This window comes from Tachyglossus aculeatus, chromosome 2, assembly GCF_015852505.1.
Source record: "Tachyglossus aculeatus isolate mTacAcu1 chromosome 2, mTacAcu1.pri, whole genome shotgun sequence".
Classification (NCBI taxonomy): domain Eukaryota; kingdom Metazoa; phylum Chordata; class Mammalia; order Monotremata; family Tachyglossidae; genus Tachyglossus; species Tachyglossus aculeatus.
This window is the reverse complement of record NC_052067.1, coordinates 139,504,578-139,531,969: the sequence shown is the minus strand read 5'-3', so window position 1 is coordinate 139,531,969 and position 27,392 is coordinate 139,504,578. Positions and strand designations below refer to the sequence as shown.

Here is a 27,392-nt window from a genome sequence, read left to right as displayed (position 1 = left end):
ACTCTTGTCCTCTAATAATGAGGATACTTATTAAGCGCTTGCTAATTGCTAGGCCCTGGGATAGGTGTAAGGCTATGAGATCGGACCTTGCCCCTGGCCCACGCGGACCTCATGAGTTAGCTTAACTTCTCTATGCCTCAGTTTCCCCATCTATAAAACGGGGATTCAGGACCTGTTCCCCTCCTACTTAGACTGTGAGTTCCACGTGGGTCAGGGACTGTGTCCAACCTAATAATATATCTACCCCTATTCTTACTACAATGTTTGGCACAAAGTAAGCACTTAACAAATGTCATCATTATTATTATTCATTCAGTCGAATTTATTGAGGGCTTACTGTGTGTGAAGCACTATACTGAGCACTTGGGAGAGTACAATATAGCAATAAACAGCATGAAGCAGCATGGCTCAATGGAAAGAGCACAGGCTTGGGAGTCATAGGTCATGGTTGCAAATCCCGGCTCTGCCAATTGTCAGCCGTGTGACCTTGGGCAAGTCACTTAGTATCTCTGTGTCTCAGTTACCTCATCTGGAAAATGGAGATTTTCCTGATTTTCCCCCTTCTCCCCCTCCCCCTCCCCCCCGCCTTACCTCCTTCCCCTCCCCACAGCACCTGTATATATGTTTGTACGTATTTATTACTCTATTTATTTTATTTGTATATATTTATTCTATTTATTTTATTTTGTTAATATGTTTTTGTTTTGTTCTCTGTCTCTCCCTTCTAGACTGTGAGCCCACTGTTGGGTAGGGACCGTCTCTATATGTTGCCAACTTGTACTTCCCAAGAGCTTAGTCCAGTGCTCTGCACACAGTAAGTGCTCAATAAATACGATTGAATGAATGAATGAATGATTAAGACTGTGAGCCCCACGTAGTACAACCTGATCACCTTGTATCCTCCCCAGCACTTGGAACAGTGCTTTGCACATAGTAAGTGCTTAACAAATGCCATCATTATTATTATTATTATAATAAACAGGCACATTTCCTGTTCGAGCTTACAGTCGAGAGGTGATCTGACAGTCTAGAAACGAGATTATTCTCCTCATCTCGACCCCATTTTCTACAGTGCTCTGCACATAGTAAACGCTCAATAAATGCGATTGATGATGATGATTTTCTAGGTAAGGAAACTGAGGCCCAGAGAGGTTGAGGGACTTTCCCAAGGTCACACAGCAGGATTACGGGAGGCTGGAGGGCTGGAACTGTTACTCTGGCCTCTGGCCTCTTGTCACCTTTGCTCTTTCCACTAGGCTACATAACCTACCTCAGTGTGTGTGTGTGTGAGGCAGGGGGAGGGCTGTGTGTGTCTGTACACAATCTTTCTCTTCACAGACCATCAGCCCCTTCCTGCAATTGTCTTCACTTCCATGACCCTCCCGTAATGTCCAGTAAAGAGAGAGAGAGACTGTGTGGTGTGTATGTGTGGGAGAGATTTCCCACATCAGACCCTCAGCCTCCTAAAGACAGGGACCACCTCCGTTCCTTTCCACGACGCCCAGTAGTCAGGCCGCGGTCTCTGCTAATAAGTTTCCTTGATTTCTTATCTGTTTCTCCCAGCGGACCGAAATTTCCCTGAACACTGTGAGGGCGAATTCATGATCCGTCAAGGCGCTGGGTCGGAGGAAGGGGCTGGGGGTGGGGGGAAGGAAAGGGGAACAATTGGGTGGGAAATAGCCAGAGAGGAGCCCCCACTTCTGGGCTGGGAGCCAGTTGGGCTGGGAACCCACTGGAGTGGTCGCCCCTTGAACTGGACCCCCCGCTGGGCCAGAGGAGCCGGCCGAAGGGGTCTGAGGAGCGGAATGGGGCCGCCCTCTCACCCCCATTCGGAAACCACCAAATTCTGTTTGACTTCCTCCTGAGGGCCTGCCAGCTGTAAACAGCTCCTGCGGCTGGGATGGCTGCTTGTTTTCCCTTCTCCGCCAGGTCAGCAACCCTCAGCGCTGCAATCAATCAATCGTACTTATTGAACGCTTACTGTGTGCAGAGCACTGTACTAAGTGCTTACAGTGGAAAGCAAGTGGACAGCCCAACCAGGACCCCACCCGGCTCAGCTCCCCTCCCCTCCCCACCCCATTCTGCCCGAGAATGTCCCCGCACACCACCTCTTTTTTTTTTTAAGGTATTTGTTAAGTGCCAGTCACCTTTCTAAAGCTCTGGGTTAGATACAAGCTCATCAGGTTGGACACAGTCCCTGTCCCACATGGGGCTTCCAGTCTTAACCCCCATTTTACAGATGAGGGAACGGAAGGCCAGACAAGTGAAGTGACTTGTCCAAGGTCACACAGAAGACAAGTGGTGGAGCCGGGATTAGTCCTTCCGACTCCCATTGCTCCCAGTGCTCTATCCATTAGGCCGTGTTGCTTCTTTGCCTCTTCCTCCTTGTATCCTCCTCTGGGCAGAAATATTCCTGGGGTTGGGGGAGCGTTCTCCAGGGGTCATCCCATGCATCCCTGTGCCGTGAACCCCGTCCTAACAGAGAGCTGACCCAAAATCTTTAGGAAAAAGTATTAATACCCTACAGTCACTCTAAGCCAATGACCCAGCTGAGGCAGTCAGAGTCTAGGGCCAGGCACCAGCTGCTTGGGGCTCACTTTCCCCATCTGTACAATGGGCATAATGTCCACTAATAATAATATTAATTGTGACATTTGTTAAGCACTTACTATGAGCCAGGAACTGTACTAAGTAATGGAGTGGAACTGAGTAAATCAAGTTGGATGCAGCCCATGTCCCACATGGGGCCCCCAATCTTAGTCCCCATTTTCTAGATGAGGTCACTGAAGCATAGAGAAGTGAAGTGACTTGCCCAAGGTTACACAGCAGATAAGTGGCAGAGCAGGATTAGAACCCAGGTCCTTCTGACTTTCAGGCCCATGCTCTATCTTCCAAGCCACGCTGCTTCTCTGATCCATTCCATAGATAGAGAAGCAGCGTGGCTCAGTGGAAAGAGCCTGGGCTTGGGAGTCAGAGGTCATGGGTTCAAATCCCGACTCCTCCAATTGTCAGCTGTGTGACTTTGGGCAAGTCACTTCACTTCTCTGTGCCTCAGTTACCTCATCTGTAAAAAGGGGATTAAGACTGTGAGCCTAACATGGGACAACCTGATCACCTCGTAACCTCCCCAGCGCTTAGAACAGTGCTTTGCACATAGTAAGTGCTTAATAAATGCCATTATTATTATTATTATTATTATTGGGGAAAAGTGTTGGGCTGGGCTACAGGGCTAATGGGACCCTGGGAAAGGGCAAGTGGTATCCCTGCACCCTAAATAATAATAATTATGGCATTTGTTAAGCACTTACTTTGTGCAAGGCACTGAACTAAGTGCTGGGATAGATCCAGCACTTAGAACAGTGCTTGGCACATAGTAAGCGCTTAACAAATACTTGATTATTATTACAAGCAAATTGGGTTGGACACAGTCCTGTCCCATGTGGGGCTCACGGACTCAACCCCCATTTTACAGATGAGGTAACTGAGGCACAGAGAAGTTAAGTGACTTGCCAGAGATCACGCAGCAGGAAAGTGGCAAAGCTAGAATTAGAACCCATTACCTTTCAACACCCAGTCTCATGAGCACATGCTGGGGGACAGTGAGACCCCAGGGATGCAAGCCAACCAGTCAATGTTGTGTTTCTTTATCCACCCCACTCTGGCCCTGGCTTCCCCTCTCCCCCAGCCCCATGCCATTTCCTTGAACTTCACAGCCCCTCCATCCCCATTTCTCCCTTTCCCTTCCTCCCCCGCTTCCTGGAATTCCTCCCCCGCTTCCAGGAATTCCTCCTCCTTATCCTCCTCCTTTTTCTCCTCTTCATCCCGCTCCGCCTCCTGCAGTCCTGTCCAGTAGCTAACGCCCCTCCCCTGCCCCCCAGTATCAGCCCGAGCCCCCGTGGGGTCCACACTCCTAGACCTCCGCCCACCAGCCTCCTAGTGGGACTAAGGAATGGGGGGGTGTATTGGGGACCCCCTCCTCAACTCCACCCCATGTTGGGATCTGGATGCATTGTATCTAACCCCATTTGTGTGTCCTCTAGACTGTAAGCTCCTTGTGGGCAGGACACGTGCCTGCTAATTCTTGCCAAATGCTTAGTACAGAGCTCTGCACCTAGTAAGAGCTCAGTAAATGCCTTTGATTGTATGGGTGTCCCAATGTGTGTATGCATGGTACGTGGGCCTCTGTTTGAGTGTGTTTCATTGTGTGCCCACATCTGTGTCACTGTCCTTGTTTGGCCTTGGATGTGTGTGTGTGTGTGTGTGTCCACATACATGAGAATCAGTGTTGCCTTGTGGATGGAGTCAGAAGAACCTGGGTTCTAACCCTGGCTCTGCCTCTTGTCTGCTGTGCGACCTTGGGCAAGGCACTTCACTTCTCTGTGCCTCAGTTCCTTCCTCTGTTAAAGGGGGATTAAGATTGTGAGCCCCATGTGGGACAGGGACTGTGTCCAACTTGATTAGCTTGTATGTACCCCAGGGCTTGGAACAGTGCTTGACACCTAGTAAGCACTTAACAAATACCAACATTAAAGTGCATGTTCCTATACTGTGTAGATGTGGGTCCATGTGTGCTTGTGAGTGCCTCTGTGTCCACATTCCCATGCCCCCGGGAGAGGGAGGGGACAGAGGCCAGATGGAAATCTGCCTGGAAACCCTTGAGAGTTGCTGAAACAGAAGCTGCCATTCCTGTCTCTGGGCCTGGGCCTAGGGGTCAGAGCGGTTTGGTTCCGGGAACGGGGGACTGTAGGAGATTGAGGACCCCCTTCCCCGAGACTTTTTCACCCGGGGCAGATGCTGCTTGACTTTCCATGGAGGCAGGGAGTTGGACGAGATGACCTACTGTTCAGGGCATCCCCTCGTCGTGGGCAGGAAATGTGTCTGTTTATTATTGGGATGGATTCTCCCAATCTCTTAGTACAGTGCTCCGCACACAGTAAGCGCTCAATAAATACGATTGATTGAATGCATGAATGACAGTGCCTGACCTCCACTGCAGGTCCACAACTGAGGGGTCACATCCTTGACCCAGGCCAGGGCAGCAGGACCCTGGAGAACCAATCAATCAATCAACCAATCAATCTTATTTATTATTTACTGCACAAAGCATTTGGGAGAGTACACTATAACAATAACAACAGACCCATTCCCTGCCCACGACGAGTTTACAGCCTAGAGAGGGAGGTGAATATTATTATTTATAAATTATTCTTTCATTCAATCGAATTTATTGAGTGCTTACTGTGTGCAGAGAACTGTACTAAGCGCTTGGAAAGTACAATTCAGCAATAAAGAGAGACAATCCCTGCCCACACCGGGTTTACGGTCTAGAAGAATTATGGATATGAAGCAGCATGACATAGTGGATAGAAGCCAGGCCTGAGAGTCAGAAGGTCATGGTTCTAATCCCGGCTCCACCACTTGTCTGCTGCGTGACCTTGGATTAGTCACTTCACGCCTCTGAGCCTCATCTATAAAATGGGGATTAAGACTGTGAGCCCTGCATGAGACAGGGACTGTGTCCAACCCAACTTGCTTGTATCCACCCCAGCGCTTAGAATAGGGCCTGGCACATAGTAAGCACTTAACAAATACCGTAATTATTATTATTATGTAGAGAAGCAGCATGGATCAGTGGAAAGAGCCTGGGCTTTGGAGTTAGGGGTCATGGGTTCAAATTCTGGCTCCGCCAATTGTCAGCTGTGTGACTTTGGGCAAGTCACTTCACTTCTCTGGGCCTCAGTTACCTCATCTGTAAAATGGGGATTAAGACTGTGAGCCCCATGTGGGACAACCTGATTTCCTTGTAACCTCCCCAGTGCTTAGAACAGTAATAGCAAGCACTTAATAAATGCCATCCAAAAAAAAAGTGCCGTGGGGCTGAGGTGGGGGGAACCAAGAACCAATCAATTTGGTATTATTATTATTTGTGATTATTATGATCATTATCTTGTCCCCATTTTACAGATAGGGAACCTGAGGCCCGGAGAGGTCGAGTGACTTTCCCAAGGTCACCCAGCAGAACCGTGGGAGGGCTGGGACTGTAACCCCAGCCTCTTGACCCCTTGGCACCCGAGAACCAATTGATCGATTGATGGATTGATTGATTGAACCGATCCTGGACCACGTCCCCTCTCTCCCCCAGCCCCCTGCCTCCCAGCCCTTGCTCAGCCCCCAGCCTGATCCCATCATCATCATCAATCGTATTTATTGAGTGCTTACTATGTGCAGAGCATTGTACTAAGCGCTTGGGAAGTACAAATTGGCAACATATAGAGACAGTCCCTACCCAACAGTGGGCTCACAGTCTAAAAGGGGGAGACAGAGAACAAAACCAAACGTACTAACAAAATAAAATAAATAGAATAGCTATGTACAAGTAAAATAAATAAATAAATAGAGTAATAAATATGTACAAACATATATACATATATACAGGTCCCACCCTCACCCCGCGAGGTCTCACCCTTCCACAGGGACCAATCGAGGAGGGGGCGAGATGGCCGACAAGAAAGCAGCCGCAAGGATGGCACTGTCTCTCAGCCGAGGCTCTGGATGCCACAGCCCTTTCCGCAGCATCAAGGTACCGGGGGTCCCCGGGGGTTGGGGGCGAAGGGGTCGGGTGCGGGTGGGCCCTTCCACAGCCCTGCCTCCAACTGTCTCCCACCAGCTGAGGGGCAGGCAGCCACATTGACTCGTTGACCCAAAATTGGCATGGAGGCACTCCCTTCATTCATTCAATCGTATTTATTGAGCGCTTACTGTGTGCAGAGCACTGTACTAAGCGCTTGGGAAGTACAAGTTGGCAACATATAGAGACGGTCCCTACCCAACAACGGGCTCACAGTCTAGAAGGGGGAGACAGACAACAAAACAAAACATATTAACAAAATAAAATAAATAGAATAGTAAATATGTACAAGTAAAATAAATAGAGGAATAAATCTGTACAAACATATATACAGGTGCTGTGGGGAGGGGAAGGAGGTAGGGTGGGGGGGGATGGGGAGGGAGAGAGGAAGGAGGGGGCTCAGTCTGGGAAGGCCTCCTGGAGGAAGTGAGCTCTCAGTAGGGCTTTGAAGGGAGGAAGAGAGCTAGCTTGGCGGATGTGCGGAGGGAGGGCATTCCAGGCCCGGGGGATGACGTGGGCTGGGGGTCGATGGCAGGACTGGTGAGAATGAGGCCCGGTGAGGAGGTTAACGGTAGAGGGTGCGGGCTGGGCTGGAGAAGGAAAGAAGGGAGGTGAGGTAGGAGGGGACGAGGGGATAGAGAGCCTTGAAGCCAAGAGTGAGGAGTTTTTGCCTGATGCGTGGGTTGACTGGTAGCCACTGGAGATTTTTGAGGAGGGGAGTAACATGCCCAGAGCGTTTCTGCACAAAGATGATCCGGGCAGCAGTGTGAAGTATAGACTGAAGTGGGGAGAGACAGGAGGATGGGAGATCAGAGAGGAGGCTGATGCAGTAATCCAGTCGGAATAGGACGAGAGTTCTCATCCTATCTCATCAGTTCTCTCCCCTCTATTGATCCTCGCCCTTCTCCCACCACACCCCAGCTCGTGCACTTCAGTCCTCTACAACCTACTCACTGTGCCTCGTTCCCCTCCCTCCTGCCTAAAGCCCCCTTCCCCTTCACAGCCACCGGACCAACAATCTCCCCATCTTCAGAGCATTTCCGAAATTACATCTCCCCCAAGAAGCTCTCCCTGATCAATCTCTCCGCTCTACTTCTCCACTAACTGCCACGTTGACATTTCTATGTCACCTAAGCACTCAGATACTCATACCCCCTCCCCCCTCACCATGGACCTTAAATGCTTATCTTCCTACTCTATTACTTCCTCATCTCTGTCCCCCTCTAGATTAAAAAATTCTCGAGGGCAGGGGTCATGTTTAATAATTCTATTGCACCTTCCCAAGTGGTTAGCACAGTGCCCTGTAAATAGGAGGGGCTCAATAAATAGTAGGTATTGACTTATTTAAAATCAACATCTGCCCCTCTTTCCTATACCCATGTGTGCATAATGATGTCCTTAAGAGTCTACCAATCTGTGGATGATCAAGAGAAGAGAAGCAGCGTGGCTCAGTGGAAAGAGCATGGGCTTTGGAGTCAGCGGTCACAGGTTCAAATCCTGGCTCCGCCACTTGTCAGCTGTATGACTTTGGGCAAGTCACTTAACTTCTCTAGGCCTCAGTTACCTCATCTGTAAAATGGGGATGAAGACTGTGAGCCCCCTGTGGGACAACCTGATCACCTTGTAACCTCCCCAGCGCTTAGAACAGTGCTTTGCACATAGTAAGCGCTTAATAAATGCCATAAAAAAGATACTTTAATAATAATAATGAGTGTGGTATTTGTTAAGCATTTACTATGTGTCAAGCCCTGTACTAAGTGCTGGGGGAGATACAAAATAATCAGGTCCCACAAAGGGCTCACAGTCTAAGTAGGTGGGAGAACAGGTATTGAATCCCCATTTTGCAGATGAGGGAACTGAGGCACAGAGAAGTTAATAGACTTACCCAAGGTCACAAAGCAGACAAGGAGCGGAGCTGGGATTAGAACCCAGGTCCTTCTGACTCCCAAGCCCATGCTCTATCCATTAGGTCACGTTGCTTCTTACTGAGAATGAACTCACTGAGCATGTGCCGTTCCAATGAACATGGGCAGGATTACTTGTTGGAGCATGCGCAGGGTTTTCCAATTGTTCCAGTTGTTGCCAATTTGTACTTCCCAAGCGCTTAGTCCAGTGCTCTGCACACAGTAAGCGCTCAAGATTGAATGACTGAATGAATGAAAGTGACCACAAGGGCTGGAGGTAGCGGGGGCACCCAGGAAGGGGTCGGTCAGGGTGTGGAAACTGCTTTTGACACATCTCTCTCTTGCCCGCAGTTCTTCGTCCTGTGCCATGGGATTCTGCAGCTCTCCCAGCTCATGGTGTCCGGCTACATGAAGAGCTCAGTGTCCACCATTGAGAGGCGATTTGGGCTGACCAGTCAGCTCTCGGGCCTGCTGGCCTCCTTCAACGAGGTACGACCCGTCCCCTACCGAGCTCCCTTCTGGGCCTTCCCCACACCTCCTGAGGCCTGAACCAAAGGCGGCAGGATTGCCGGAGGTTAGACAAGAGGAAGAACTTCCAGTTGGGATTTGGAAGCCCCTGTGGGCCCATTGAGAAAGCCCCTCTCCAATTCCACTTCCACGGCCCAAATCGCCCCTCCCACCCCCTCACGGCGGGGCTGTGGGCAGGGGAACCCACAGGCTGAGGGCCACCTGACCGGCCCGTGTGAGCAGGGCTGGACTCTCCGCCCAGATGGGCCTCCTCTGGATCCCCACGTCCTGCCCTGTATGTCTTGCCCCCTGATCCCAAACTTTCCCCAACACGCCAGCCCCCAGCTTCCTCCCCGGACCATCTCTTAGTACAGTGCTCTGCACACAGTAAGCGCCCAGTGAATAAGATTGAATGAATGAACGAATGAATCTCTTCCTCCTCCCTTGCAGAAGTGGAAGGGAAAGTGGAAATGTTTCTCAATCCAAGGCTGCAGGGAGAGGCCCCGGGGGCTCCTGGCCAGTAAGAAGGACAGGCCACCTCCATCTCCCCAACATCTTCCAGGCACATGGACTCGAGGGGCCCTGTCCTCCCACCCCCACCAACACACACACACTCACAGAAACTGGTCATCACTGTCAATTGTCAGCCCCTCCCTCGGCCTTTCTAATAATAATAATAATAATAATGATGGTATTTGTTAAGCACGTACTATGTGCAAAGCACTGTTCTAAGCACTGGAGGGATACAAGGTGATCAGGTTGTCCCACGTGAGGCTCACAGTCTTAATCCCCATTTTACAGATGAGGTAACTGAGGCCCAGAGAAGTTAAGTTACTTGCCCAAAGTCACACAGCTGACAATTGGTGGAGCAGGGATTTGAACCTCTGACCCCAAAGCCCGGGCTCTTTCCACTGAGCCACACTACTTATTCTGCCTTCTCCCACTATTTGCATAAACCTTGATGTGTATTTACATTTATTTGCATAACGAAGCACTGTGGATTCTGAATACCCAGCATGCCCGGGCACCCTGTGAAATCACCTGTGAGGCCTCTTCCAGCTTGAGGGATAGAGTCAAGCAATCAATCCATCAATCAATCAAATCATATTAATCGAGCACTTACTGTGTGCAGAGCATCTGGTCCAGGCCCTGGCCTCTGGCCCGGATCCCTTACCCGGGGCTGACTGGTCTGCTCCACCCTGAAAGATCCCCAGAGATGGAGACTCCCAGCCCAGTTCCTCCCGGGGCTTGTCCATTCCATGGTCTGATGTCTTTGACTGCCAGGAAGTTCTTCGTTGAGTCCAACCATGGTCTCTCCTGCTGCAGTTTAATCCCCTTATCTCCTGACACCAACACTCAGTCCCCACCTCGACCTGCCCCTCACCAGGCACCCCGTTTCCTACCCATTTCCCACCCTGCCAACACTTCTCTCATTCTGGGGCTGTCCCACGGCCCCAGCCCCGGCCCCACAGACTCCCCATTCTGGCTCAACCTCAGTGACCCAGACTGGACCCAGGCCCGTGCTTGGGGTCTACCTGGGGCTAAAAGTGGCAGGGGTCCCGGCCCTACTTCAGACCCTGGCCAGCCCAGTTTATGGAGGACAGTGCCCACCCTGGGGAAGGGGGGCAAGGTCTCTGCCCATTTCCCGAAAATCCTCCCGACAAGCTTTGTCAACCCCTTTCCCTACCCCTCTGTCCTGCTCCGCTCTACCCTTCCCCATTCCACTCTACCTCTCCTCACCTCCCCTGACCCCATCCGCTCCACCCCACCCTTCCCTACCCCTCCATCCTACCTGGTTCCCCCCATCCTTGCTGTTCCACCCCACGCCCCTCTGGTCCCCGCAGGTGGGCAACACGTTGTTGATCGTGTTCGTCAGCTACTTCGGGAGCCGCGTGCACCGGCCCCGGCTGATCGGCTGCGGGGCGGCCCTGGTCAGCCTGGCCGCCCTGCTCCTCGGCCTGCCGCACTTCGTGGCCAAGCCGTACCGCTACGACCGCAGCATGACCGGTATGGGCCTCGGCACCGGTGGGGCGCGGTGATGGGGGTGGGGGTCTGGGCACAGCAGTCTGGGATGGGGGCGGAGGGGAGCTTGCCTTCATCCCAGACCCCTCATCCCCTTCCCTTCCTCTGGGGTCCTTGCAGCAGCCGTGGGAGACAGGGAAACACGATAAGAAGTCTCCCCATTGTTCAAAGGAAGAAAATGAGGCCCCAAAAGTCTAAGTGATTGGCCTGAGGCCCTAGTGATACTGGGGGGTGGAAGTGGGCCTCGAAGAACATGGTCCTAGACTCCCCACAGTCCTACGAGAGGGACGCAGGGGCTCAGGGAAGCTGGATGTTTGACAGGGAGTGAGGAAGAGCGGGGTCAGAGGGATCAGGGGCTGAGCTGTTGGCCTGAGTCCTTAAAGGTGGGCCTCCCCATCCCACCCACCCATCTCAGCCACCCATCCACCCCATCCCTCGGGTGCCCCTGATGTCCTTCTGAAAGCCCATCTGTCCGACAGTGGCCCCGAACAACTCACACGGTGCCCACCTGTGCCCGGATCAGGAGTCCCTGGAGGCCGCGGGCAACGCCAGCTGCACCCCACACACGGAGGACAGGCAGGGCCTGATCCTGGCCTGCATGTTCCTGGGCCAGGCCCTGCTTGGCATCGGCACCGTCCCCATCCAGCCTTTCGGCATCTCCTACATTGACGATTTTGCCCGCTCCAACGACTCCCCGCTCTTCCTAGGTATGGAGGGCTGCCCGGAGGCGGGAACAGGCCCACCAGGGAGGGGGCGGGAGTGGCAGGGGGAGGGAAGAAGGGGCAGGGAGGAGGGAGGAAAGGGTAGGGCGAAGGGAGGGAGAGGCAGGGGGAAAAGTAATAATAGTAATAATAATGGTATTTGTTCAGTGCTTACTATTCATTCATTCAATCGCATTTATTGAGCACTCACTGTGTGCAGAGCACTGTACTGAGCGCTTGGGAAGTACAAGTTGGCAACATATGGAGACGGTCCCTACCCATCAGTGGGCTCACAGTCTAGATTACTATGTGCCAAACACTGTTCTTGGTACAAACTAATCAGGTTGGATGCAGTCCCCACCCCACATGGGGCTCAAAATCTTAATCCCCATTTTACAGATGAGGGAACCGAGGCACAGGGAAGTAAAGTGACTTGTCCAAGCAGACAAGTGGCGAGCCGGAATTAGAACCCACGTCCTGGGACTCCCAAGCCCGTGCTCTTGCTGTGCAAGACAGGGGTAGCCCAGCTAATGACCATCTGGTCAAGGGGCCAGGACCACTCCCCCATATAAAGACGCACAATATGTTCTCACACGCCCTCTCCATGCTTACACATTTCCCCATCCACGTTAATGTCCGTCTTCTCCTCTAGACTGTAACCTCACTGTGGGCAGGGAATGTGTCTGTCATACTGTACTCTCAGACTTTGTGTCAGTCACTGTTTTAAGCCCTGGGGTAAATACAAGGTAATCAGGTTGGATACAGTCCATGTCCCACATGGGGCTCACAGTCTTCATCCCCATTTTACAGATGAGATCATTGTGACCCAGAGAAGTGAAGTGACTTGTCCAAAGTCACACAAGCAGACAAGTGGTGGAGCCGGGATTAGAATCCAGGTCCTTCTGACTTCCAGGACCGTGCTCTGGGATTCTGGAAGTCCAGCCCCACCACCTGTGGAGAAACAGAGGTTCTCCCTGAGTTGGAGACTCTGGGGGCATCGCCCCCCACACCCTTATGGGGGTGACTCTGGTGGATGCTGTCTCCTTTATTTGGGTCAAAGATGAGGGAAAAGATGGGTGGGATCTCCCAGCCTGTCCTGGCTCTGACTTCCAAGGAACGAGTCTCCGGAGGTTCCAGCCAGGTTGAGTCAGGATCAGGCCAGAGATGCGGCTCCGGTGACCCAGCTTAGCTCCGCGTTCCTCCTGCAGGCTTCCTTTACGCTGCCACTTTCCTCGGCCCGGCCGTGGCCTACACGCTGGGCGCCTTCATGCTCAGCTTCTACGTGGACATCGACCGGATGCCTCCAGGTGAGGCTGGCGGCAGGCCCGCTCCCCTCGAGCCCGGCCAGGACTTTCCCTTCCTCCCATGGCCCTCCACGCAAGGTTATCCATGCCCTTTGGGCTGCTTTCTCCGCATCGATGACCCCAGCTCCCCCCACCCCTGCTTCCCACTTGGGGGAAGCCTAAGGCCTGAGAGCAAACCTCCCCATCCTCTGCCACACCGGTGACTGATCTGGGACTCCCGGAGTTCCTGACTGGGAAGTGTAAGGGGGCGCAAACCTGGAACTGTGGGAGGGGTCCTGGCTGGGAGTTGGGGGGGTTCCCGGCACCGGAGGGAGGGCGGGGGGGGGGGGGGGCTATAAATAGGGGGACTTCCCAGCTCCTGGATGTGAGCCAACAGTAGCGTCGCGTCCTGCCACCGGACGAAAGCTGGTCTACCCCATGAGTCACACCTAGGCCCCACCACGCCAAGCTGGCAGGGAGCAGCAGAACGGGCTCCCCTGGCACGGGGCCATCTGCAGACACACCGGGCAGCCATCACGGCTACCTAGGCTCGGGATGACAGACCCTGTGGCCAGAAGCCCTGGGCCGACACCAGCAGGGAGGGGCCTCACAGAGGGGTTTTGGGACTCGGCAGTGGCGCGTCGGAGATCTCAAGGGATCTCCAGAGGTCATCCCGTCCATCTGCCCTGCCTCCAAGCCTGTGTCCACTGATGCCTCTGGGTAGCAAGGTGGGAGAAGAATGAACAGAGGCAGTTAGCATCAGTTGATCATGAGCAGCCTTGGCATGGGGAGCCCTGACCTTGCGAGCTATCTCAGTCCTTGAGAACCCATTCTCCCTCAGCACCCACCCCTCATTCTGCCTCAGTTTATCCAGCAGACACAGCTGAGTTGGGCTTGATACACTCCATTACTGGCCTCTTCCAGTTCTTTTCCTTCCCTGCCCTGCCTTGTCCTGCTCTGCACTTTTTTTGCTTGATTTCTTTCTAACATTCCTGATTGTTATTCCTGCTCTCTGGATGCCTGCTGTATGCCTTCTGTTTGTCTTCTGGGTCATTGGCTGGGTGCTCCAACCCAGTGTATGCCAACACCTTGTCAGTGGGCTCGGGGCTTAGTGAAACCAACTGGGAGGAGAGCGAGGCCCTGAGGCAGTAGAATCAAGGAGCTGTTGAGTCAGGGCTTGCATAGCTGGGCATGTACGTGCATGTGTGTGCATGTATGTGCATAAGCATGTGAGCTCCATCTGGCCACAGAGCTGGGCCCCAAGACAAAGAGCATGGATGGATCTCCCTTTTAGAAGCGGTGACAAGTTGTGATTTTTTGCCCAGCTAGAGGTCCACCATGCAGCCATCTCTGAATTTGCCCTTCTGCTGAAAGGGATGGGAAGACATTTTGGAGGCTGAAAAATTTGTTGTTGTTGTTGTTTTAATGGTACTTGTTATTATTAAGGGCTTACTGTGTATCAGGAGTAGATACAAGCTGATCAGGTTGGACACTGTCCCTGTTCCATATGGGGCTCACGATCTTAGTCCCCATTTTACAGTGAGGGAACTGAGGCATGGAGAAGTGAAGTGACCTGCCCTAGGTCACACAGCAGACAAGTGGTGGAGCCGGGATTAGAACTCAGTTCCTCTGATTCCCAGGTCTTCTAACTTCCAGACCTGGGCTTTTCCCATTAGGACACACCGCTTCCCATTTGGTCTGTGTATTTGCTTGTCTGGCATTAGGCTCCCAGCACTCATCAAGCATTCATTCCTTTTTTTCTCCTGGGACTCTTCCCCTGGCTGCTGGGACTTCTTTAGTCCCCGATAAGGGACTTCTCAGCTACAATGCCCATTTGGATGCCAAGCTCTGGAGGGCAACGAAGGAGGAGGAGGGGGTGGAGGAGGAAGAACAGATGGAACAAATCTCAAAATTTCTGCAGCCCGGAGGCATGAGGCTCAGAGAGGGGAGGTAGCTTGCCCTGGGTCACACAGCACCACTCCAGGCTAGTCAGGATCAGAACCCACAGCCCCAGGGTTTCCCTTCGATTGCTTCCTGTTCCACGCGCCCTGGGCCCGACCTCCCGCCCCCACCATCCTAGCTCAACGCCGATCTCGTCTTTGCAGAGGGGGTCGACCTGACCCTGACTGATCCTCGCTGGGTGGGCGCCTGGTGGCTCGGATTCCTGATCTCAGCCTCAATCGTGGCCCTGTCCGCCATCCCGTATTTCTTCTTCCCTCGGGAGATGCCTCAGGAGGAGCCTGCGGGGGGCCCCCGCCCATCACCCTGGCTGATCAATGGGGTAAGATGCCAGCCGGGAGGCGGGCTTCTCTTTTGCCCCTCCTGGGCTTCCCTGCAGACACTAGCCCTGGACTCTCACCCTGCAGATGGCCAGTGCTCCTGATCCCCTCTCGTTTCTATCCTGGGAAACATGGGGATTGCTCTGTCTCTGATTTCCCTCTCATCCTCCTCCTCCTTGTCTTCTTCCTCCTTCTCCTATTCCTCCCCCAACCCAGTTCTCCTCCATCTCATCTTCTCTCCCTCCTCCTCTTCCCTCTACTACTTCACCCCTCCTCTCCTCTAGCTTCTCCCCTCCTCTTCATCCCTCCTCACCTCCTCCCTTTCCTCCTCCTCTCTCTCTCTCTCTCTCCTTCTCCTTTCTCTCCTTCTCCTCCTCCCCCGGATCATCCTCTTCCTCCTCCTGCTCCTTGTCCCTCCTTCTGGAGCACCCTCCCCGCCCCGCCCCCATCCACTTCCTCAGGCCCTTGCTGCTTTTGTTCCCTTCTACCTCCACCGTTCCAGTTCCAGGTCAGGAGCATCTGAATTCCCACCCCACACCCCCTCTGACTGCCCTCAGGCCCATGTTCTTCACCCCTGCCCCCTGTGGACCCCAGCCAGGGGCACGCTGACCCACACGGCCAGTGCTGGCCCGACAGCCAGCTCTTAGGGCTGGGTCTCATGTTCACATGACACCAGGTCGGTCCCATTGGCTGGTGGGTCGTCGATGCCCCGGCTCGTTGACTGCCCTGCAGGGAGGGCAGATCCCCAAAACAGTGCGTGAGTGAATCCATGGCTGGATCCATGGCCCAGAACTAGAACTCGTAATGGGATGGCGCCCCAGGCAGCCTGTTCAGTCATCCCCCACAGCCTCCCCTCTCCTCTCCCCATCGCCCGGCCGGACCTCGCCCTCAGAGCCAGCTAGAGATTGCTGATCCCATGTCGCGGGGACTCACCCACACTCCAGCCCCTGGCAGGGATTCCACCTCTGTCAGCAGCCTCACCCTCCAGAGGGGAAGTGGAAAACTACTTCCCCTCTTCCTCCACCATGGGCTTGCAGGGAGCGAGCCGGCGGCTGTTTCCGGATCTGTGCCAGGGTCAGCAGAACTGAGTTTCACGGGACCCCTTGGCCCAGAGGCTAAACCGGCCCGAGCACTGTGCGTGGGATCAGGACTAAGCAGACACAAAGGGCAGCTTAGGCGAGCTGGCTGACGGGCCGGCCGGTCGGAATCCAACCCTCCCTGCAAGCCTCTTCCCCATGGCCAGCCTGGCTAGCCGGGGGCGGGGGGGTCACTGCTGGCCCCTCCATTTAAGTCTTCTCCAACCAGTGTGTCTAGGGTTGGAGCTCCTCTCTAGACTTTTTTTTTAGTGGTACTTATTTATATTTATATTTATTTATTTTTAGAGAAGCAGCATGACAGTGGAAAGCACACGGGCTTTGGGGTCAGAGGTCATGGATTCAAATCCCGACTCCGCCAATTGTCAGCTGTGTGACTTTGGGCAAGTCACTTAACTTCTCTGTTCCTCAGCTCCCTCATCTTAATCAATGGGGATTTAGACTGTGAGCCCTACGTGGGACAACCTGATCATCTTGTATTCCCCCAGTGCTTTGAACAGTGCTTTGCATATAGTAAGCGCTTAACAAATACCATCATTGTTATTATTATTATTTATTAAGCACTTACTGTGTGTCAGGCACTATACTAAGCATTGGGGTTGATACAAGATAATTAGGTTGGACACAGTCCCTGTCCCACGTTGGGCTCACGGTCTTCATCCCCATTTTATAGATGAGGAAACTGAGGGACAGAGAAGTTAAGTGACTTGCCCAAGGTCACACAGCAGACAAGTGGTGGAGCCAGGATTAGAACCCAGCTCCTTCTGACTCACAGGCTTGTGCTCTAACCACTAGGCCATGCTGCTCCTCATAGCAGCTTCTGGCTCTGCCCTCTGAAGCAAAGAAAACACTCAGGTAGAAGAGCCCTCAGCCAGTGACCGGGGCCAGGAAGATATGGGGGCCCAGAGGGCTTATGTTGGGGGAGGGAAGCAGGGCAGTTCTTCCCCAGAACATGAACACAGCCTTGAGCTGGGGTGGTTTGTGTTCAGCCGGCCCCTTGGCCCATAGTCAGAATCCTGGGAGCAGCAAGGCTGGACTTGAAGGGTGGGACGGCACCCCATTCATTCATTCAATTGTATTTATTGAGTGCTTACTGTGTGCAGAGCACTGTTCTAAGCGCTTGGAAATAGAGACAATCCCTGCCCACAATGGGCTCACAGTCTAGAAGCGGGGAGACAGGCATCAAAACAAATAAACAGGCATCATCTCCATCCTTGAATGCTCCCAGACTCTCAGACGATGACCTCTGGGGCCTTCTAGCTCTTTGCAGAAGGCAGATCCTCATTCTGCTCCTTTCCGGAGGGGATGAAACCAGGAACAAGTCTGGGTGCTGTTCCTGTGAGGGCTTCTCAATGCCGACAGACAATGCAGGGTCACCAAAATTGAGGACTGGGAAGGTGGTCAGCCCGGCAGCAGGGACACAAAGCTCACCGCAGCACAGCCTCCCTGGGCATTTCATGGGAGCAGAATGAATGATACCAGGATACCCGGGCAGCCGCTCGAAGACTAAAATGAAACGGGGCACCCACCGTTAGGATGGGCAGATCAAAAGTTCCAAAGTCACAGTGAAACATGGGCTCAAACCATGTGGAAAAGACCATGGGTGACAGTGTCAGGAGACAACTATGGAGAAACCAGGTTGGAGGGTAGCAGTCAGAAGAGGAAATAGCTCTCCTGGAGCAGAGATATGGGGAAGATCAGGAGGCCAAAAGGTTGACTCAAAAATAACTGAGCTTCTGTGGCCTCCCTGGGAACTGGGCAGAGGCAGAGCAAGGCATCTGGATCATCCAGAATGCCAAGAAGTGTCCTACCTGCTTCCCGCCCACTTTTGATTATTCAGGCTGTGGGTTAGCTAGGCTCTTGGCTTCCTCTCTTCCTCTCCCACACTCCCGCTTCTAGTCCAGATTTTGGCTCTTTAGTTCTTAACTCCTCAGTCAGTCAGTCGTATTTATTGAGCGCTTACTGTGTGCAGAGCTCTTGGGAGAGTACAATATAACAGACACATTATGTTGCCAACTTGTACTTCCCAAGCGCTTAGTATAGTGCTCTGCACACAGAAAGTGCTCAAAAAATACAATTGAATGAATGAATGAATTCCCTGTCCATAGTTTACAAGAGGGAGGAGAGGGGTTCTGGGAAAAGGCCATTGCAAGGGCAGATGAAATTATCAAGTCAAATGGGGATTGTATGAGGGTTCTGGTTGGTTATCTGACTTTCCCCGTCAATCAATCAATCAATCAATTAATGGTATTTAGTGAACAATTTACTGTGCACAAAGCATTGCCCTGAGCGCTTGGGAGAGTTCAATACAGTAGAGTTGGTAGGCCTGAGCCTGGTCCGTAAGAAGTTTGCAAACTAGATTGGGGGACAGACAAAGTGAATTACAGATAGGGGAAATGGCAAGGATTTGTACATAAGTGTTGTGGAGGTGGGGTAAATAACAAAACACTTAAGAGGTACAGAGGCAAGTACAAAGGTGATGCAGAAGGGAGAGGGAGTAGGGGAAATGAGGGCTTAATGGGGGAAGGCCTCTTGGAGGAGGTGGGATTTTTTGAGGGTTTTGAAGATGGGGAAAGCAGTGGACTGGCAGATATGAAGGGAGAGGAGGCATGTGGTCAAAGGCAAGGCACCCGAGATCAAGTTTCTAGACTGTGAGCCCGTTGTTGGGTAGTGACCATCTCTATATGTTGCCAACTTGTACTTCCCAAGGGCTTAGTACAGTGCTCTGCACACAGTAAGCGCTCAATAAATACGATTGAATGAATGAATGAAAGATATAGTAAGTAGGTTGGTGATAGAGGAATGAAGGATAGAGGTTGGATTGTAGTATGTGTTGCCAACTTGTACTTCCCAAGTGCTTAGTACAGTAATGTGCACGCAGTAAGCGCTCAATAAATACGATTGAATGAATGAATGATTGAATGAATTAATAGTAGGAGATCAGCAAGTTAAGGTGGGAGAGCTGTTTAAGTGCCTTAAAAGCCAGTGATGAGAAATTTCTGTCTGATGCAGAGATGGATTGGAGATTTTTGAGGAGTGAGGATGCCCAGGCGGCAGAGTGTAGTAAGGATTGGAGCCGGGAGAGACAAGAGGCAGGGAGGTCAGAAAGAGGCTGATGCAATAGTCGAGGTGGAATAGGACGAGTTCTTGGATCACCTTGGTAACAGTTCAGGTGAGGATGAAGGGGTGGACTCCAGCGATGTCAGAAAGGCAGAACTGACGGGATTTGGTGGCAGATTGAATGAAAGTGATTAGTCAAAGATGATGTCAAGGTTACGGGTTTATGAAATAGGGTGGTGGTGTTGTCTATAGTGATGGGAAAGTTGGTGGGGGGACAGTGTTGGGGTGGGAAAATGGGAGTTCTGTTTTCCCTCTGCCCTCAGGAAATCCCGAGATGGCCAGGGACCGGGGTGGATATGGGGCAAGAAGACCTAACTGACCACTTGACCTTGCATCTCTGACTCTCCCCAGGATGCCAAAATTGATTCAAAGCAGGACCTGATGGAAACATCCTCCAAGCAGAACCCCAGTGGCAACCTCAGTGTAGTCCAGTTCATCAAGGGTAAGTTCTTTACAGCCTCAGCCCCAACCACAACCTGTGCCTGAGAGCAGTAGTCTAGGGGGACAAAGCTAAGATCTACCTGAACCTCGTGGTTCAGAGGGCCATGAGAAGTCAACTGGTCCAACCCCATGTCTCCAGACAAGAGCCCCTGGCAGTCAAGATCTGCTCCGTCCTTAATGGTCCCCGGGTATGGAGTCTCCATCTGTTTCTGTGTTCCTCTCCTGTCCAGGAAGTCCTTTCTTTTGTCCAATCCCAATCTCTTCTGCTGCTCTTTGAGCCTGTTCTCTTAGTAAGGGCCAGAACTTGTCTGGGAGGAGATGGAAGTCCCGTATCTGTAGTAAACTGAAGTTCTTAGTCCCCTTGTCCCTTGCTGGGTTACCTGAGCTGAGTCCTTGCCCTTCCTGGGCCCTGTTTCCCTCCTTGAGCCCTGCCTCCCTGAGATCAGGAGAGTCCAGACATCATCCTGTCTCTTCCCCTGCCGCCGACTGCTCCCCCTCTCTCCCCACAGTCTTTCCGGAGGTTTTGTTGAGAATCCTGCGACACCCCATTTTCCTCCTGGTGGTCCTGGGACAGGTGTGCCTGTCAGCCACGGTGGCCGGGGTTGGGACTTTCCTGCCCAAGTTCCTGGAGCGCCAGTTCTCCATCTCCGCCTCGTTGGCCAACATGTTCATTGGTGAGGGTCGTGGGAGTTGGGGTGGGGGAGGAGGAAGCAGGGGGCTATGGGGGGTGGGCTGGGAAAAGCGGAAAGCCATGGGGGTTAGAGGCACAGGTGCGAGGAGGAGGAGGAGACCAAGGGTAAGGAAGAGGCGCAGGATTCCAGGGTGGAGTAAGAGGTAAAAATAATAATTATCATCATTATTACTATGGTATTTGTTAAGCACTTACTATGTGCCAAGCACTGAGGTAGATACCAGTGAATCAGGTTGGATTCCCCATCCCATATGGGGCGCACACTCTTATCCCCATTTTACAGATGAGGTAACAGAGGCAAGAAGTGAAGCAACTTGCCCAAGGTCAGTTGCCCTCCCGAGAGGCCAGGGGAGGGAGGGAAGAGACCGCGGTTGGCTGAGATGCCCCCTTCCCCCCCCCCCACAGGCGGCCTCAGCATCCCCAGTGCCGTGGTGGGCATCGTGGCAGGAGGAGCCTTGGTGAAAGGACTGCGGCTGAACCTGAAACAGTGCGGGGCCTTGGGCGTTGCGGGCTCGCTGTTCTGCGTCCTCGCCAGTGTCCCACTCTTCTTCCTGGGCTGCTCCACCAACCCTGTGGCGGACCTCGGCTTTGGGGCGAGGTGCCTGTGGGCCTGGACTCCTGGGCAGGGAGGGAGGGGTGGGAGTCCCTAGGAGGTGCTTAGTTCTTCTGCCAGCCAGCGTGGGTGGCACAGGGGGACACAGCCACCCCTGGGCCACCAGGGTCCCATACGGCTCAACTCCACCGCTTTCTGCCCTGCTGATGAGGGGAGCACAGGCGCCCATGCTGCTAGTGCCCCCTGCTCTCTCCCTCAGCCCCCTGCGATGGATCCCTGGGGCCTGGGATCTGGGGACAGGGAACCCAAACTCTTTTTCTCCCTTGAAGAGGTCCTCACCCAGCCACTCCACCTCCGCTGTCCAGCCCCCCTCTCCCCCCACAACCCACATGCACACTAGGGAGCCTAGGACATTCATTCAGTGGTATTTATTGAGCACTTACTGTGTGCAGAGCACTTGGGAGCGCTTGGAAGAGTACGGTACAGTGATAGACATAGGACATTCATTCATTCATTCAATTGAATTTATTGAGCACTTACTGTGTGCAGAGCACTGTACTAAGTGCCTGGAAAGTACACTAAGCACTTGGGAAGACACCACCTCCCCCATCCCACTCGTCAGTGCCCACCCCTGCCACCCACCCGCTACCCTCACACCTGGGAGGGGGGACTCCTCAGTCAGTCGATTGATTGTATTTATTGAATGCTTACTCTGTGCAGAGCACTGTACTAAGTGCTTGGGAGGGTATGATACAATATAACAGATACATTCGCTGCCCGTAGTGAGCTTACAGTCAAGAGGGGAAGACAGGCATTAATATTAATAAATAAACGACAGATGTGGACATATGTGCTGTGGGGCTGGGATGGGGGGATGAATAAAGGGAGCAAATCAGGGTAACACAGAAGGGAGTGGGAGAAAAGGAAAAGAGGGCTTAGTCAAGGAAGATCTCTTGGAGGAGATGGGCCTTTAATGAGGCTTTGAAAATGGAGAGAGAGTAATTGTCAATGAATCTGTCCACCTCCCCCCAAATAAATTATGGTATTTGTTCAATGCTTACTATGTGCCAGGCACTGTACTAAGCACTGGGGTGCACACAAGAAAATCAGGTTGGACAGAGTCCCTGTGCCACATGGGGCTCACAGTCTCAATCCTCATTTTACAGATGAGGTAACTGAGGCCCAGAGAAGTAAAGTGGCTTGCCCAAGGTCATAGAGCAGACAAGTGGCAGACCCGGGATTAGAACCCATGACTTCTGACACCCAGGCCCGTGATCTCTCCACAATGCCATGCTGCTTCTGCCCCACCCTCTCTCTCCGGTCCTCTATCGTCTCCCAGGCACCTTTTCCTCTCCCTCCCCTGAACACAGCAGATTTTGAGCACTGACCAGCCCCATTCTCCCTGTCCCCATAGCAGCCAGCTGAGGGCCTGCAGGAGGCCCTGCGAATGCCCCCCGGACATCTTCGACCCCATCTGCGGCCAAGACGGCATCGAGTACCTCTCGCCGTGTCAGGCGGGCTGCCGCTTCGTGAACCTGGATGACAATCAGAAAGTGGTCGTGAGTCCTTCTAGCTCTGCCTCGCCGGGGCACGATGGGGTTTTTGGAGTAGCGGGAGGGATACAAGTGAGACCCCAGAATGGGCTTCCTGGTCAGGAGAGGAATGTGGCTCCGGGATTCCCAACTGAACGAGGCGGAGGGTTCATCCGGGCCAGGCTGGGGGCAGGGGGCTCAGGACCCCATCTCTCCCCATCTCAGAATTACACCCAGTGCAGCTGTATTTGGCCGGAAGAAAGGGGCGGCTCTGCCCTCCCCGGGTCCTGCGGATCCCCCTGCCGCCATCTCCTGCTGCCGTTCATCGTCCTGGCCAGCCTTGGTGGTGCCGTGGCCAGCGTCACCCACACGCCATCCCTCATGCTCATTCTCAGGTACCGGCCAGTCGCTTGGCCTGGCGTGGCTGGGCTCAGCTGGCCCGGAGATGTGGCCTGGGCCGGGGGGTGGGCTGGGACTGAGAGCGAGCGGCATGTGCGAGTAGAGGTGGAGTACACTTGGGCAGGCTGAGGCCTAGCTCTAGACCCTCATGAAGGAAGGGGAGAGGAAAGGTCCCAGGGGAAGACAGTGGGAAGGCGTTGGGCCCTTATGGAGCTGCGGCCCCCATGGTCTCCATCGTGGTCTCTATCCTAGATACTCGACAGGGGTCTGGGGCAATGCAGGGGCCTGGGGGCAATGACCTTTGTGGAAGGTGGTGGGTGGGAGGGCACTGGGAGGAGGAGTGGGAAAGGGAGTGGTTTGCCACCCACTCTGGTCTTTGACTCTGCAGAACTGTGAACCGGGAGGAGAAATCCTTTGCCATCGGGATCCAGTTTCTCCTGCTGAGGCTACTAGGTAATAGGTTTCTCCTGAACTTGTATCCGCCCTAGGCCCGAGGCCCTGCTGGGGTCACCCAGGCCATTCCTCTGCCTCCAGGAAGGACTCAACTTCCGTAATTCAATCAATCAATCGTATTTATTGAGCGCTTACTGTGTGCAGAGCACTGTACAAAGCGCTTGGGAAGTACAAGTTGGCAACATAGAGAGACAGTCCCTACCCAACAGTGAGCTCACAGTCTAGAAGGGGGAGACAGAGAACAAAACAAAACATATTAACAAAATAAAATAAACAGAATAGATATGTACAAGTAAAATAAATAGAGTAATAAATATGTACAAACATATATACATATATACAGGTGCTGTGGGGAAGGGAAGGTGGTAAAACGGTGGGGATGGAGAGGGGGGCGAGGGGGAGAGGAAGGAAGGGGCTCAGTCTGGGAAGGCCTCCTGGAGGAGGTGAGCTCTCAGTAGGGCCTTGAAGGGAGGAAGAGAGCTAGCTTGGCGGATGGGCAGAGGGAGGGCATTCCAGGCCAGGGGGATGATGTGGGCTGGGGATCGACGGCGGGACAGGCGAGAACGAGGCCCGGTGAGGAGATTAGCGGCAGAGGAGCGGAGGGTGCGGGCTGGGCTGTAGAAGGAGAGAAGGGAGGTGAGGTAGGAGGGGGCGAGGTGATGGACAGCCTTGAAGCCCAGGGTGAGGAGTTTCTAACTGATTTCCTCATCTATGAGTTTCCTCATCTATTCCCAGGGGGAGCATACTGGAGATGATTGGTGGAAGTTAGGGCTGGGGGTGGTGTTCAGATCGCATCTCCCCTGCTGGGTTCAGGGCAGGGAAGGGCCGGGGGTCCACCTGCTGCTAATATGAGCCATCTGCTGCCAGCCTGGATGCCCAGCCCGGTGATCCATGGAAGCGCCATCGACACCACCTGTGTCCGCTGGGGCTGGAAGTGCGGCCAGAGGGCCAGCTGCCGGTACTATGACCACGACCTCTTCCGCCACAGGTAACTGGAGGGCTGCTGGGCGGGAGCTCCCTGGAGTCCCAGCACCCTGTGGGAACCCGTCCCCTGAAGTGGGAAGTGGTGCCTGGGGACCGTATGACGTCATCAGATAGTCTGAACGTTTCCTCACCCTCCCGTGTCTCCCCTACCCGTCCCCTCCTAGGTTCATGGGCATCCAGATGTTCTTCAAGGTTGGCGCTTTCCTGTCCTTCCTGTTGGTGTACTTCATCCTACGAAGACAGGAGGATGGCACAGTCCAGGTCCCGCAGACCGGCCTCGGATCCAAGCAGGAGCCGCTGACCCCCATCTCCCAGAAGGGGCTGTTGGAATCCCACGCGTGATAGAGGGGTCAGCGGGCATCCCCGGGCAGACCCCCAAGCAGTGGGGCTAGGTGCCCTGGACCTGCCCGGGACAGACCTCGCCAACATAGGGCTCACACCAAGATTTTACGCCTCCCCTCACATGCCTTGCCCAACCACCAGTGGGGAGAAGGAAGACGGACCCTCGAGGGGAGCGGACTGGCTGTATGGCCTCCCCAGACAGAGCCTCCTTCCCACCCCCACGCCCACCCCCAGCCCTGGTTGCACACCAGAAATACCCTCCAGGGGCAAGGTCTGTGCTTTGAGAAGCAGCGTGGCTCAGTGGAAAGAGCACGGGCTTTGGAGTCAGAGGTCACGGGTTCAAATCCTGGCTCCGCCAACCATCAGCTGTGTGACTTTGGGCAAGTCACTTAACTTCTGTGTGCCTCAGTTACCTCATCTGTAAAATGGGGATTAAAAACTGTGAGCCCCCCTGTGGGACAACCTGATCACCTTGTAACCTTTCCAGCGCTTAGAACAGTGCTTTGCACATAGTAAGCGCTTAACAAATACCATCATTATTATCATTATTATTATTATTATTCCCGGACCCTCGACCCGGCACCCCAGGATGGGCTGGGACGGGAGAGGCCTGGAGGAAGGATAAGCGATTGCCGCAGATGTGGGAGTGACACCATTGTTTCCCCACCGTTGTCTGGGCTGGATTCCTGGACTCACTCACCCCAGGGGCTCTGGCTTGACCTGAGGGCTTCTGGGAGGGCTGTTTGGGAATTGTTAGCTCCTGGATCTGCCCCTCCCCACACTCTTCTCTCCTCAGAGTTTATGTTGGTCACATTGGTACTTATCTCCCAAGTCACCCTAGGTCCCTGCTGGCCCATCTCTTGGCCTACTCTTATTCCATGAGTCCCCGCTCCCGAGGTACCACATTTCCAGGAGCTCAAGGAAGACTGGGGCCAGTGGTCAGGTCAAGGTCCACACGGGATGTGAAGAAACAATCAGGAAAGAGAGACAGAGAGACAGCGACAGCTCAGCTGAGGCTGAACCATGGCTTGCCCTGGTGGGGCTTCCCTCAGGGCTCCACACAGATCCCAGATCCTAGATCCCCTGCTGCCTCCGCCCTGAACGAGACTCCAGTTGTACGACAGCTTTGGCAGCGAGAGCCACGCTATGAGTTGGGTGGTTGTTGGGAGGTTCCACTGGGTCCTGCCTCACCTGGCCTGACCCGCCGTCAGTCACCAACCCCCATTCTACAGGTGGAAAAGCTGAGGCCAGGGTGGGGGTTGTAGGGAGTCCCAGGATGTAGACCACACTGCCTCTCTTTTCCTGGAGTGGTCCGGGCACTTACCATCTCCACTGGCTGGGCAGAGGAGAAAGCTTCCAGCAGCCCCTTCGGCAATGTGGCCCTGTCTCACTCCGCTATCCATTCAATCGTATTTATAGAACACTTCCTGTGTGCAGAGCACTGTACTAGGCACTTGGGAGAGTACAACACAACAACAAGCTTGAGCCCTAGATGGAGGCCCCAGTGACAGGCCCCTAGCTCCATGGACCCCAGCAGATGGTGAGGGGCTGACCACCCACGTCCAGCCTTCAGTGACCCTCACCTCTCCAGGGGCAGTGGGGTGGGGAGGGAGAAGCGGAGCTCAGTCCCCCAACCCGCTCCCTTCCCCCTGCCAGGATGGCCCTCAGACCAAGTGCTCAGGGCCACTGCACCTTTCATCTCTACCACCGCTCCGATGGACTGTGTTCAAGGGGAGAACCGAACTATCCTTTTTAACAGTCGAGGGAAAGGCAAGCCAGCTGTCCTGACGGCGCCAGACTCCACGGCAGAGGGAGAGCCAGTTTGTGGCTCCCTGGCGGACGGGATTTTCAAATGGGCAGGCGAGGATCGGGATCCGGGGCTCTGGGGCGGGTGAGGCGGCCAAGGAGGACAGGCGGTGAGAGCCCGCTGTGGCCTCTGGATGGTAGAGATGCCAAGAGTGTTGGGGACCAGGATCCCAGCTCCAAGTCCCACAGAGCCTAAGGGAGATTTGTGTTTGGGGCTCTATTCGATTTTCTGCTCCGTACACCTGGTTCTGGTGTAGCCTGGTTATCTGCAATGAGAGTGTTCAGCCCGACAACTGTGTGTGGTTTTAACCGATCCTCAAACCCTCTCCCTGTAGCTTCAGCAAAATAGCGTCCATCTTGTCCTATAAAAAGTGGAAAGCCCATGTGCATCTGGTATCCGCCTGTGGCCCCCAGGGTGGGACTGTGTTCTGAGGGAAGGGTGAGTGCCCAGAACCCCCTGTTCTCTCCAGCATGGCTATCGGTCCCGGAGTGGAACAGGGCAGGACCCAGAACCCAACCGAGTCCCAAGCCTGCCGGGAGCTGTCGTCGAGGCCTGGAAACCTGGGGCTCTTTTCCGAAGGAATCTCCGGGGCTTCAGCTGGGAACATCCCTGCTGGAGAGTGGGAGGCCGGGAAACTCGAGATTCATTCATT

The 27,392-nt window shown here is 53.7% G+C and overlaps 1 protein-coding gene across 3 annotated transcripts in view; it reads left to right on the top strand.

Moving 5' to 3' along the window:
- Window positions 1-25,284, top strand: part of SLCO2B1 (solute carrier organic anion transporter family member 2B1) — a 31,642-nt gene extending 6,358 nt beyond the window's left edge. The window contains exons 2-15 of one of the 3 annotated variants that reach the window (XM_038768579.1): window positions 6,474-6,580; window positions 8,884-9,021; window positions 10,884-11,046; window positions 11,541-11,768; window positions 12,971-13,069; window positions 15,151-15,326; window positions 19,890-19,980; window positions 20,489-20,653; window positions 21,076-21,268; window positions 22,641-22,782; window positions 22,981-23,150; window positions 23,543-23,607; window positions 24,475-24,595; window positions 24,756-25,284. In XM_038768579.1, coding sequence (XP_038624507.1) covers window positions 6,497-6,580; window positions 8,884-9,021; window positions 10,884-11,046; window positions 11,541-11,768; window positions 12,971-13,069; window positions 15,151-15,326; window positions 19,890-19,980; window positions 20,489-20,653; window positions 21,076-21,268; window positions 22,641-22,782; window positions 22,981-23,150; window positions 23,543-23,607; window positions 24,475-24,595; window positions 24,756-24,933 — 2,013 coding nt within the window. In that variant the 5' untranslated portion in view covers window positions 6,474-6,496 and the 3' untranslated portion in view covers window positions 24,934-25,284. Of the gene's footprint in view, window positions 1-6,435; window positions 6,581-8,883; window positions 9,022-10,883; window positions 11,047-11,540; window positions 11,769-12,970; window positions 13,070-15,150; window positions 15,327-19,889; window positions 19,981-20,488; window positions 20,654-21,075; window positions 21,269-22,637; window positions 22,783-22,980; window positions 23,151-23,542; window positions 23,608-24,474; window positions 24,596-24,755 lie in introns of all 3 variants that reach the window. The other 2 variants (XM_038768562.1, XM_038768571.1) reach the window with 2 other exon arrangements.
- Window positions 25,285-27,392: the final 2,108 nt, after the last annotated feature.